The sequence below is a fragment of the Heteronotia binoei genome, chromosome 11, assembly GCF_032191835.1.
Source record: "Heteronotia binoei isolate CCM8104 ecotype False Entrance Well chromosome 11, APGP_CSIRO_Hbin_v1, whole genome shotgun sequence".
Lineage (NCBI taxonomy): Eukaryota > Metazoa > Chordata > Lepidosauria > Squamata > Gekkonidae > Heteronotia > Heteronotia binoei.
Genome location: NC_083233.1, coordinates 78,692,273 through 78,705,928, shown reverse-complemented (window position 1 = coordinate 78,705,928; position 13,656 = coordinate 78,692,273). Strand labels below are relative to the sequence as shown.

The 13,656-nt window shown below is 51.4% G+C and overlaps 1 protein-coding gene across 1 annotated transcript in view; it reads right to left on the bottom strand.

Moving 5' to 3' along the window:
* CFAP251 (cilia and flagella associated protein 251) overlaps nt 1–12,089 on the bottom strand; it is a 69,729-nt gene extending 57,640 nt beyond the window's left edge. Inside the window, exons 1-6 of the mRNA XM_060249357.1 lie at nt 11,961–12,089; nt 8,809–8,949; nt 7,400–7,509; nt 4,762–4,870; nt 2,674–2,754; nt 1,325–1,402 (exon numbers count right to left, since the gene is read on the bottom strand). Coding sequence (XP_060105340.1) covers nt 1,325–1,402; nt 2,674–2,754; nt 4,762–4,870; nt 7,400–7,509; nt 8,809–8,949; nt 11,961–12,047 — 606 coding nt within the window. The 5' untranslated portion in view covers nt 12,048–12,089. The remainder of the gene's footprint in view (nt 1–1,324; nt 1,403–2,673; nt 2,755–4,761; nt 4,871–7,399; nt 7,510–8,808; nt 8,950–11,960) is intronic.
* Nucleotides 12,090–13,656: the final 1,567 nt, after the last annotated feature.

Below are 13,656 nucleotides of genomic sequence, written 5' to 3'. Positions count from 1 at the left end.
TCTTGAGGACAAAAGGAGATCGAGGAAGAATCGCACTGCTACAGCACCAACCCCAAATCAGACTTTTCCCTGCAGCCACTGTGGCCGGACCTGCCTGTTCCGCATTGGTCTTGTCAGCCACCAGCGAGCCTGCAGCAGACGCGGACTACTGCACCCTTCTTAAATCTTCGTTCGCGAAGTCAAGCCGAGAGAGAGAGAGAGAGAGAGAGAGAAGCACTCCTTATAGACTTTTTGGAATTCTCCAGAGTCATCCTTGGGAACTGTGTCTTTGTTTGGGACTTTATGCTCTCTACGTGATTTACATCTTTGGAATGAATTTTGGATGCTTTTGCACAATACAATATAGATTTTTGTAAAGTTGTCATAAGTGTTATGTATTTCTGACACAGTTGTTTTTTAGACTCCTCTGTGTGTGAGGCAGCCATTTTGTGGTTGGCTTTGCCTTCCGCAGCAGCCATTTTAGAGGTGTACTCACCACCCCAGTGACAGAATTCCAAAGGCCCATCCAGGGTCAAAAAGGTTGGGGACTCCTGTAGAAGCATTCAGCTCCAGAACAAAACTCTGCCACCGCCTGCTTTTGACCCTGCTGCATCTTCTCACGCGAAAGGAGTTTTCTTCCAGCCGGGGCTGGAAGGAAACGCTGGAAGCGCCAGAGCAGCAAAATGAGGCACGCAAAGCAAGAGGCAGGAGTGAGCTGTTCTCTCATCGGCATGTTCCATTTTTCTTAAAAAGTCAACACCAAGACATCTCCCCACTCCTGTTTTGCAGCCCCACGTGCATCTCTTCCGCATATACTACTAAGAAAACCTACAGCCCCAAATATCCCAGAGGCCATGTATCCCAACTTACTAGGGTTGCCAAGTCCAATTCAAGAAATATCTGGGGACTTTGGGGGTGGAGCCAGGAGACATTGGGGGTGGGGCCAGGAGCAAGGTTGTGACAAAGGGAGTTCTCGCCATCACATTTAAAGGGACTGAACACCTTTTAAATGCCTTCCTTCCATAGGAAATAATGAAGGATAGGGGCACCTTCTTTGGGGGCTCATAAAATTGGACCCCCTGGTCCAATCTTTTTGAAACTTGGGAAATCTTTTGGGGAGAGGCAATAGATGCTATACTGAAAATTTGGTGCCTCTGTCTCAAAAAACAGTTCCCCCAGAGCCCCCGATACCCGCGGATCAATTCCCCATCATTCCCTATGGGAATCGTTCCTGGAGGTGCATGATGGCTCTGGGGGTGGGGCTTCCCCCGCCAGCCAGCTGGCTGAGGGAGGGGGGAAGCCTGTAAAACCGGGGGACCTGGGGATTGGGAAGCCTACAACTTACCCACATGTAGAATATGACTTGTGTGGTGCTGTTGCTGACCAACTCGTAGTGCGTTCTGCAACTGAATGCGATGTAGTCCTGGAAGAACAGCGAACAAAACGGAACACACCGTTAACAACACGCAAGCTTCATGGGCAGCTGAGATCTGCAGCAGGGGCCCCGCTTTGTGGTGACAACAAGGCGGATGGTATCCACAGACAGGGACTCGGATGTGGTGGCACCCCGGCAGCTGGGCTGCATCCTGGGGATCTGTTCCGCTAAAAGTTCCCACACGTGCAAGGAGGCCTTTGAGCCTTTGTGACAGGGGAAGGCTGTCTGCGCTGGAGGAAAAGACCTACACGGATGCCCTCCGTTCTGCAATTTGCTTGACAACCTGGGGGTGGGAAGTCCCATCAGGTCGCAGACGATATGTGACGACCCATTGTGGTTTTCAAAGCAAGAGGTGTCCAGAGGTGGTTTGCCACTGCCTCTGGCCATGCTGGCTGGGGCTGATAGGAGTTGTAGGCAAAAAAAACCTGGAGAGCTACCGTTGGCCACCCCTGTGTTATGTATCTGCTGTTGTCTTGTACTGTTGAAGGCTTGAGCTTGACGTGGGTTTCCGTTACTCTCCAGGATCCTGATGCCTGCATTCCGATTGGCTGTTTTCTTAGAACTGGCCAATCGGGGGCGCAGGTTTGGTGCAGTGGTTAAGTGCGCAAACTCTTATGTGGGAAAACCGGGTTTGATTCCCCACTCCTCCATTTGCACCTGCCGGAATGGCCTTGGGTTAGCCCATAGCTCTCGCAGAGACTGTCCTTGAAAGGGCAGCTTCTGTCAGAGCTCTCTCAACCCCACCCACCTCACAGGGTGTCTGTTGTTGGGGAAGAAGATATAGGAGATTGTAAGCCGCTCTGAGTGATTCAGAGAGGGAAGGGCGGGGTATAAATCTGCAGTCTTCTTCTTCTCAAGGAACTGCAAATGAAGGATCCTGGAGGGACCAATAGGAGGGATTGCTGCCAACCAAAGGGGGCGTGTTCTACTCAGCTGAAATGTATATAGTTCTCCGTGTTGCCTGTTCTTGTGTGACTGTTTCTTCTTGAGTAAACTGTTGCTGCTGACTTAAGAGCCGACTGAACTCGCTTTACAATGGCTTCCAAGGCTCGGTGAGCTCAGGCTAACCAGTGCCACCAGGTCAAGGGGTGCATGGCAATGTACTAGTTAACGTTTTAGGTGTTATTTGCTCTGGTATTTTGTTGTTGGCTCTTTTCTGTGTAACTAATTTCCATTTGCTGAGGGCTCTCTGCACCCCCCCCCCCAACAACAGTGAGGTACACAATTGTCTCCCCATACAAACAATCGGAATGACTCACCTGAAAACCATACTGAGGCTGGAGTTCTACGCTGCAAACAGGCTTTGTGTCTGTCGAGGTCCACTTCCAAACGCAAACTTTCTGGCGTAAAGAAGAAAAACGCACATGAGGCCATAATACCGCACTCCCTCCTAAGCTTCTCAGACCTTCCGCCTGCACCGTAGCCGGACGCTTTGTGGGGGAATTCCCCAGGGGCGCTCATCCTGGGTTCACAGATGCCCTGTCTCACGAGGACAGCTATGGTCCCTGTTGAATACTGGGTTTGATCAGGCCCGGCGCTGGGGATTCCAGCGTCCCAGGTAGAAACAGGGCTCTTCTGACGCCCTAGGCAGAATAACTTTGACATTTTATTCTTCGCACGTTAGACTTCTGAATTTGTGACGTTTTGTATCTTGTTAAGTGATACGTATTTTGGGAAACGTGTTTTTGAATCATTCATGTAGATTTATAAGCTTAAACTTTAATATTTATTCGTTCATTTTCCACCGTCTTTTTTGGTGTTTATACAGCCTCCAGGTGGGGCCTGGAAGTTCCCACTTTTACAGCTGCTCTCCAGCTGGCAGAGATCAGCCCCCCTGGAGAAAATGGCTGCTTTGGAGGGTGAGCTCTGTGGCCTTGTACCATGCTGAGGCCCCTCCCCTCCCAAAGCCCGCCCTCTCCCAGAGCCGCCCTCAAAGTCTCCAGGTCTTTTCCAAAACAGACCTGACAACCAGTGCTGGATTGAACTCTATGGAGGCCCCTAGGCAGTTGCGGTTTCGGGGGCTCCCTCGCAAATGGTCTCAGAGTTAGAGCACCTGCCCCGGCCCCCACTGCAGCCTGCAGGCCCCTTCTCAGAAGCCCCTTTGACAAAGCTGCAGGGGAGAGGCAGAGAGAGAGGCAGAGACAGCCGCAACTGCTAAGTTGGGCAAAGAGCGGCTCAGTTGCTGACTGCACATGTAGGCTGGGAGGGCTGCAAGTAGGGTTGCCAAGTCCAATTCAAGAAATATCTGGGGACTTTGGGGGTGGAGCCAGGAGACTTTGGGGGTGGAGCCAGGAGCAAGGGTGTGACAAGCATAAATGAACTCCAAGGGAGTTCCGGCCATCACATTTAAAGGGACTGCACACCTTTTTAAATGTCTTCCTTCCATAGGAAATAATGAAGGATTGGGGCACCTTCTTTTGGGGCTCATAGAATTGGACCCCCTGGTCCAATCGTTTTGAAACTCGGGGGGTATTTTGGGGAGAGGCACTAGATGCTGTGCTGAAAATTTGGTGCCTCTACCTTAAAAAACAGTCCCCCCTCAGAGCCCCAGATCTGATCAATTCTCTATTATTTTCTATGGGAATAAATCTCCATAGGGAATAATAGAGTTCCCAGCAGACATTTCCCTCCCCTCCCCTCCCCTTTCTGACGACCCTGAAGCAGGGGGAGGGCCTCCAAACCGGGGCATCCCCTGTCCCCACCTGGGGATTGGCAACCCTAGGGTGGAGCCAGAAGACATTAGGGGCGGAGCCAGGAGCAAGGGTGTGACAAGCATAAATGAACTCCAAGGGAGTTCCGGGCATCACATTTAAAGGGACGGCACACCTTTTCAATTCCTTCCTTCCATAGGAAATAATGAAGGATAGAGGCACCTTCTTTTGGGGCTCATAGAATTGGACCCCCTGGTCCAATCTTTTTGAAACTTGGAGGGTATTTTGGGGAGAGGCACTAGATGCTATACTGAAAATTTGGTGCATCTACCCCAAAAAACAGCCCCCCCCAGAGCCCCAGATACCTGCGGATCAATTCTCCATGATTTTCTATGGGAATAAATCTCCATAGGAAATAATAGAGTTCCCAGCAGACATTTCCCTCCCCTCCCCCCGCTTTCTGACGATCCTGAAGCGGGGGAGGGTCTCCAAACCAGGGGATCCCCTGCCCCCACCTCGGGATTGGCAACCCTAGCTGCAAGCAGGGGGGAAACCAGGGGGGGAAGCCAGCCCGGGGCCCCTAAAGGCGTGGGGGCCTATAGGCCAGTGCCTACTTGGTCTAATTGTTACTCCAGCCCTGCTGGGAAGCCTAGCAGGGATGTAGATTATTCACTGGAGAACAAACGCTTCTCCTACCTGCACTGCCCCAGCACCAACGGTAGCCAAAAACCTGGAGTCGTGGGAAATCGCGATGGCACTGACTCCGCCTTCCGGGTGGCTGTCAAATATGGTGTGCACAGGAACTCTGGAAGAGCAAGCGAGAGCCAATAAGAGTGGAAAGCGTTGATTTCATCAGCTCTTCCGTCCAGGCGGGGCCTGGAGATCTTCCGATTTTACAACTGATCTCCGGAGAATACAGATCAGCTCCCCTGCAGAAAATGTCACTCTGGAGGGTGGACTCTATGGCATTGTGCTGAGGATGCCAGTCTCCAAGTGGGACCTGGAGATTCCCCAGAATTCCAGCTCATCTCCAGATTACAGAGATCAGTCCCCCGGAGAAAACGGCTGCTTTGGAGGGTGGACTCTATGGGGCTGGACCCCGCTGAAATCTCTCCTCCAGCCCTGCCCTTCCCCTCATGCTGGGGGGCAGGGTGGATCTGGCAAGCCTGCCTTGGGACCATGCCGGGCCCCTCTTCTCCCCAAACCAGATGACTGAGATCACCTGGAGAAAATGACTACTTTGGAGGGTTAGGGTTGCCAGTCTCCAGGTGGGGCCTGGAGAGCTCCTGTTTTTTTCAACCGATCTGCTCCCCTGGAGAAAATAAGGAAAAACAGCGGCAGCACAGTATAGATAAGCAACCAAAAACAACGGTGCCTCCCAAAAACTCAAACACTTAATTACACTAGGGAAAATATTTCATTCTATAAGTGCACAAGCATCACTGAGTTTTGACAACAGCATCAAAAAAGTTAAAAGGCAAGTCCCACTCATAATACGTCCATTCCACGGGGTGAGACTGAAGAAATTTTCAATCTTCAATGCATGTGTTACTCCAAATTCATCTTGCAGTGCGGAGTCCAACCTCAGATATCGGCTTCAAAGGAAAAAATTCACCTTCACGTGATCATCAGCTTTGTATCACGTTTTTCATAAGCGGATCAGTGAAACGCGATATGAAGCTGGCAACCACGCGAAGGTGAATTTTTCCTTTAAAGCCGATATCTGAGGTTGGACTCCGCACTGCAAGAGGAATTTGAAGATTGAAGATTTCTTCCGAGTCACCCCGTGGAATGGACGCATTATTAGTGGGACTTTCCTTTTAACCATTCTGATACTGTTGTAAAAACTTGTTGATGCGTACGCACTTATAGAATGAATTATTTTTCCTAGTGTAATTAAGTGTTTGATTTTGGGGGGGGGGGCACAGCTGTATTCGGGTTGCTTCCCCTGGAGAAAAGGGCTGCTTTGGAGGGTGGACTCCGTGGCATTGCGCCATGCTGAGGCCCCTCCCCTCCCCAAACCCCGCCCTCTCCTGGATCCGTCCCCAAAGCCTCCAGGTATTTCCCAACACAGACCTGACGACCCTATGTGACACCACTGAGGGTTGCCAAATCCTCTTCATCCACCGGCGGGGGACATCTGCATGTGCGATGCACACGCGACAAAATGACATCACCCGGAAGTGACATCATCAAAATGGTGGTGCCTCTGCAGGGCTGCTCTAGGCATTTCCCGGAAAACTCTATGGTTTTCCCGGGTGCTCTAGCCATTTGGGAGGTTAAAACTCTATGGTACCTGTCGGTGAGAGCATCCGGGAAAACCATAGAGTTTCCCCGGAAATGCCTAGAGCGACCCCGCATGGGTGCCAACATTTTGATGGCATCACTTCCAGGTGACGTCATCGCGCTAGTGATGCAGGGGGAGGTTCCCCCCGCTGGCCCACATTGAGCTAGCAGGTTGAGAATCTTCCGGGTGGGAGATTCCCCGCCTGGACTGAGGGCTTGGCAGCCCTAGTCCCACCCCTCCCCAACCCTGCCCCCCCCCCCCCAAATCTCAAGGCATTTCTCAGTCCTGTGCCCAGCAGGCTGCATGTGGAGGAGGAGCGGGGAATCAAACCTGGTTCTCGAGATTAGAGTCTGCCGCTCTTCCCCACTGCTGGCTCTCCCTTGGGCCAGCCGCTCCCTCTCAGCCTAATCTACCTCACAGGGTTGTTGTGAAGATAACATGGAGAAGGGGGAGTGTGTTGTAAGCTATTTCAGGTCTTCACAGGGGAGAAAAGTGAGGTACCAAATGAAGTATAGGATAGATCAGGGCTTTTTTTCGGTAGAAAAAGCCCAGCAGAAACTCATTTGCACGTTACACCACACCCCCTGATGCCACCATTGTTTCACACAGGGCTTTTTGTAAGAAACGCCCAGAAGGAATTCATTTACATATTAGACCACACCCCCTGACACCAGGCCAGCTGGAACTGCGTTCCTGTGCATGCCTGCTCAAAAAAAGCCCTGGGATAGATAGATGATAGATACAGGCCTCAGATTCAGCAGGAGCTCACAGGGGCACAGCTCCTGAGCCTTTCTGAGGGTTCCCCCTCTTCCTCCCCACCTATTTTGTCCATTGAACAGTAGGTGCAGCTGCATAACAATCCCTGGATTAGGAGAGGGGAGCAGCCAGCCAGCCACCAGGGGCTTTGCCACACCCCCAGCAGCTCTCATGAACCCCTGATTGTTTCGACCGCTTCTTTGTGCGCCACCAGCTTATCATTAAACCGATGGCTCCGTCTTGCGTGGGCATGTCCTAACGGAAAAGGCAGCCAGCCATCCCAGCGCTTACGCGGAGTAGCCATCCCAGACAATCACCAGACTCTCGGGACCTCGGTCGGCTGTGGCGATCCACCGTCTGTCTTCGCTCACACAGAAGCAAGAGATGCAACTCGAGTGACCCTGAGGCGACACAGAAGGAAAGAGGCCTGGCTGTGAATGGCTGCGGCTGTTTCCTCAGAAATCTTCAGCGGGTCTCTGAATCACGCACTCCTAGTCAGGTATTCTGTCCCAGAGGCCCCACTCCCCCATCCCTTGGCTCTTGTTCAGGCACTGAGGGCTGTACCCAGGGCTGCCAACTTCCAGGTCAGGCCTGGAGCTGTCCCACAATCACCATAGATCTCCAGAGTACGGAGATTCATTCCCTGGGAGGAAGGAAGCAAGCAAGCAAGCAAGCAAAGAAGCAAAGAAGGAAGCAAGGAAGGAAGGAAGCAAGTGTTGGAATAATTAAGGCCAAAAGTCTGGCTCATTCAAAGAAGCCCCAAATGTAAATATTCATATATATATATATATATATATATTGGAACTTTTTGTATGATGGCTTGCTTATCTGCGCTTATAGGGGCCTCAAAGCTAAGGAATGCAGTTGCCTTGCAACCAAGAGGTAAAAAGTTCAGACAGGGGAGATGCTTTGAGCATGCGTATCTAGTTAGGTAGATAGCAAAAGGCCCACTGCTTCGTGGGAAAAGAAACTTAGCTAATTAGTGTGAATGAGGTAATGCAGAATGTGAGGGGAGGAGGGGCTGTTGCTTTGCGCTCGGGTGTAGCTCTAGATTGTGAATCCTGCTGGCTGGTTTGGTCACAGGAGCAGGAAAAGGGGAGGGGGAAAATGCTTTTAAAAACAGCAGCTTATGCTGAGAAGACAGAGAGAGAGAGAGTTCAGCCTGAAATCTCTTTCTTTCCCATTTGCAAATGTACCTTATCTTTTACAAATAAACCTTTGGATTTTTGAGCAAAAGAAGTCTCTGCCTGGTAATTGTTGGGGTTCAAGGGCTGCTGGCCCCAAAACCGGTTAACACAAGGAAGCAAGGAAGGAAGGAAGCAAGGAAGGAAGGAAGCAAGCAAGGAAGGAAACAAGCAAGCAAGGAAGCAAGCAAGGAAGGAAGCAAGGAAGGAAGCAAGGAAGGAAGGTGTGGAAGGAAAGCAACTTTAACTCTAAATGCATTCTCCAAGCCACTGCCTGGCTTGGCTTGGATAAGTCATTTAAAGAGAGAAATGCCTTCTCCAAGATGGCTGATGGGGTGATGGGGGTTTCAAGAGCCACACAATGTGTGTGAAAGAGCCACATGTCTCTCCCAAACCACAGTTTGCCACCCCTGCTCTAGTCCTATCCAAACTATTCGGATGTTGATCGTGGATGTTTTTAAGCAGAGCAAGAGATTATATTAATTTCTCTCGGCCTGAAACGGAGCTCCTGCGTACCTGGAGGTGATACTGCTTGTTGTTTCGGAGGTCATGGATCACGGCAGTGTGAGAGGCGGCGTACAAAACCACCCTGTAGTCTTCATCCATTAGGTTGAAAACTGGGAGTCTGCTGTTATAGCCGAAGACCCAAGATAAAGTCTGCAAAGAGAAAGTTGCGATCAGAGCTGTGTATGCCCAGCGCCATATTTTTAAAATAACCGAAACAGAAATTCTGCATCACAGTAAGCCAAACTGTATGACTTGCATATCCTGTTGCATTTTCAGCCATTTTGTATGATTTCTCTCGTCCTGGATCATTTGTCAAGTGGCGGGGGGGGGGGGGGAGGAAACACCCACCCAGAGTGCTGAACCCCACTCCTCTACTCCAAGTAATGGAAATCTGATTCAGACGTTGATCTGACTTTTTTTTTTTCATAATAGTTTTTTATTTTATTTGTACCATTAACAATAACATTGGTAGATCCACTTCATCAACTTATTACCAACATTAGTATGTACATAGTATTTACATAAATAAAGTTGACTAAACTTCCTTGAGGAGGGTGTTAGCGGCTTCTATCTTAAACTTAAATGCAAAAAATATTTGATTATAAATCATTACATAAATATATATCTATTCTATGAAAATGAGAACAAATAATTACTTTTGAAATACGACTGGGCATTGGTCATATATTTTAAAGCACACCTTTCCAACAGGCTAGAAACAGCTAAGTGGTGACTGACAAACGAATTCTGCATTTGAGCCTCTATGTCAGGGGTCCTCAACCTTTTTAAATAGGGGGCCAGTTCACTGTCCCTCAGACTGTTGGAGAGCCGGACTGCCGTTACTGTACAAGGCCGCGGGCCATCAGTTCTCCGTCTTCGGCATCTCTCTCCCTTCCTCATACCACACACCCCGGCCTGGGAACTCACCTCACCTCGGTATCGCCTCACACTCTGTCTCTGCCGCCTCAGCCCAGTGCCGGAAGTGTGCGTTGCTAACGCAAGTTTAGGTCGAACGTCACTTCCGGTCTGATTTTGCCATAACCCGGCGGGCCGCATAAATGTCCTCAGCGGGCCGCATCTGGGCTGCGGGCCATAGGTTGAGGACCCCTGCTCTATGTTATCTCTGAGGGCTTTTCCACATTCTAATTTTCCTGGCTAGTGTGTTCCTATTGCTGGTGTGTTTGTGCGTGTCTTTTTGTGTGGGTCTGTGTGTGTTCTGCAGGTGTTTTGCTCCCTCTAGTGGTCAATGCAAAATTACATTGCTTTATGTCCAGCATAAATTGAATAAAATCATTTACACACTCTCCACACCTCACCTGAGGTCTGAAGACTTGGTGCACTCATCAAAACGATGCCAGGTAGCTGCCAGGGCTTTTTTTCTTTTCTTTTTGTCTTTGTAGAAAATGCCCAGCATAAGAACATATAGGGTTGCCAAGAACATATAGGGTTGCCAAGTCCCATTTAAAAAATATCTTGGGACTTTGGGGGTGGAGCCAGGAGACTTTGGGGGTGGAGCCAGGAGACACTGGGGTGGAGCTAGGGGGAGGGGGGAAACAGCGCCGGGGAGCATGGCTGCTCCTCTGAGATGGGCTCAAATTGGGCCCATCTCGGAGGAGCAGCTGCGGGAAGGGGGGGCAGCGGCGTCGCGCGCTCCGCCTCTGGGTTGGAATCGGGGGCTGCTGCAGGAGGGAGACGCGCCAGCCTACCGCGGCCTGCTGGCCCAGTGCTTCGTGGGGCTGCACGCCCCGCCGCCGCCGGCCGCTGAGCACGTGTTGCTTCTGCCCCTCCGCGCCCCTCGCCCTGGCGTCGCGCTGTTGCTGGTGCTGCTGGGCGGCAGGCAGCGCGGACGAAGGCGAGGAGGCGCCCTTGCCGCGTGGGGACTTCTTGCGGGACATGCTGGCTCAGGGCGCCGCCAGTGGCGCCGCCAGTACCGGCCTCGCCCGCCCAACGCAGCTCCAGCCGCCCCTCCCGAGCGCCGCCGCCGCCGCCAACCCGACCTGCCGCTCGCCCGCCTTCTCTTTCCTTCCCGCGGCCCGCTACAGCCGCGCCCGCCCCGAGCCGCCCAGCCAGCCCCCAAACCCGGCCAGAGGGAGCGGTGGCTGCACGTGCGAGCAGGGGGGCCGGGCCGGGGAGGGCACCAGGCCCGCCTCAACACTCCGCCCCCGTTGCTTCCCCTTTGGGAAACGGCTGCTGGCTGAGAGCAGAGCCCCCTTGCCCGGCTTGCCTGCCCTCGGCAGCCTTTGGCCCAACAGCGCCACGGAGAAGCAGCTGCGGGGGGAGGGCGTCGTCGCCCGCTCCGGGATGGGGCGGCTCGCCATGTTCGTGGCACCATTTCCCCCCTCCCCCCGCTTCTGTTTTTGGGGGGAGCGGGGGAAGAGGATGGAAATCCTGGCGTCCCCCGCCAGAGCAGGAGGGTTGGGAAGCCTAAGAACATAAGAGAAGCCATGTTGGATCAGGCCAATGGCCCATCCAGTCCAACACTCTGTGTCACATAAGAACATCAGAGAAGCCATGTTGGATCAGGCCAGTAGCCCATCCAGTCCAACACTCTGTGTCACATAAGAACATAAGAGAAGCCATGGCCCCTCCAATCCAACACTCTATGTCACATAAGAGAAGCCATGTTGGATCAGGCCAACGGCCCATCCAGTCCAACACTCTGTGTCACGTAAGAACATAAGAGAAGCCATGTTGGATCAGGCCAATGTCCCAACCAGACCAACACCCTGTGTCACACAGGGGCCAAAAAAACCAGGTGCCAGCAGGCGGTTCCCCAGTGGGGCCAGGACACTAGAAGTTCTCCCACTGTGCCCCCCCCAAGCACCTAGAATACAGAGCATCACTGTCGCAGACAGAGAGTTCCAACAATATGCTGCGGCTAATAGCCACTGATGGACCTCTACTCCAGATGTTGATCCAATCCCCTCTTGAAGCTGGCTATGCTTGCAGCTGCCACCACCTCCTGTGGCAGTGCATTCCATGTGTTAATCACCCTTTGGGTGATGAAGTACCGTACTTCCTTTTTTCCTTTTATCTACTTAGTTCCCTCCCCTCCCCAAACCTCGCCCTCCCCAGGCTCCACCCCCAGCTCCCCAAGAATATCCCCACTTGGGAGTTGGCACTCCTAATTTCTGAGTCACAACCCTCTCCCCAATACTCACCAGCGGGTGTGTAGAGACCTCCTTGTTCTTGTCTTCAAACATCATTCCCGGGAGGGCAGAAAACACGGCAGATGCTCTCTCATCCATCGGAGGGAGACTTTGGAGAGGGCTGGGTAACCTGGACGTTTCTCCTTCCTCGGGGGATATTTCCAGACCTTCTTCCTTGGCTTGGATGGCAAGGTTGGCTTCCCCGCCAACGGCGCTTTCTCTTTTTAGAGAAGCAGCCTCTTCTGGTCTTGTTTCCACAAGTTCCTGGCTTGCCTCGCCCTCCTGGCTGATGGGACGCTGGGGCATCGTTGCCACTTCCGGCGCTGGTCTCTTGCCTTGGCTTAGTTCAGCACCTGGCTCTTTACGGAGGCCTTCCTCTCCGCCGGGCCTTTGGTCTTCCACCTTGCCTGTGTCAGATTCTTCTTTTCCGGAGGTTTCTACTTTCACAGCTGTTTCATGTGAGGATTGCTGCTCTTCCCACACCCTTGAAGACTCACTCATAATGTCCTTTGGCATGTGAGCCTCTTGCTTGACTTCGTGAATTCTGCTGATGGGCTTAAGAACATAAGAACATCAGAGAAACCATGTTAGATCAGGCCAATGGCCCATCCAGTTCAACACCTTGTGTCACACAGTGGCAAAAAAAATTTATATATACACACACACTGTGGCTAATATGGACCTCTGCTCCATATTTTTATCTAAACCCCTCTTGAAGCTGGCTATGCTTGTGGCCGCCACCACCTCCTGTGGCAGTGAATTCCACATGTTAATCACCCTTTGGGTGAAGAAGTACTTCCTTTTATCCGTTTTAACCTGTCTGCTCAGCAATTTCATCGAATGCCCACGAGTTCTTGTATTGTGAGAAAGGGAGAAAAGTACTTCTTTCTCTACTTTCTCCATACCATGCATTATCTTGTAAATCTCTATCATGTCACCCCGCAGTCGACGTTTCTCCAAGCTAAAGAGTCCCAAGCGTTTCAACCTTTCTTCATAGGGAATGTGTTCCAGCCCTTTAATCATTCTAGTTGCCCTTTTCTGGACTTTCTCCAATGCTATAATATCCTTTTTGAGGTGTGGCGACCAGAACTGCACACAGTACTCCAAATGAGACTGCACCATCGATTTATACAGGGGCATTATGATACTGGCTGATTTGTTTTCAATTCCCTTCCTAATAATTCCCAGCATGGCGTTGGCCTTTTTTATTGCAAACGCACACTGTCTTGACATTTTCAGTGAGTTATCTACCACGACCCCAAGATCTCTCTCTTGGTCAGTCTCTGCCAGTTCACACCCCATCAACTTGTATTTGTAGCTGGGATTCTTGGCCCCAATGTGCATTACTTTGCACTTGGCCACATTGAACCGCAACTGCCACGTTGACGCCCACTCACCCAGCCTCAACAGATCCCTTTGGAGTTCCTCACAATCCTCTCTGGTTCTCACCACCCTGAACAATTTAGTGTCATCCACAAACTTGGCCACTTCACTGCTCACTCCCAACTCTAAATCATTTATGAACAAGTTAAAGATCATGTGACCCAGTACCGAGCCCTGCAGCACCCCACTACTTACCTTTCTCCACTGCGAAGATTGCCCATCTATACTCACTCTCTGCTTCCTATTACTCAGCCAGTTTTTGATCCACAAGAGGACCTGTCCTTTTACTCCATGACTCTCAAGCTTTCTAAGGAGCCTTTGATGA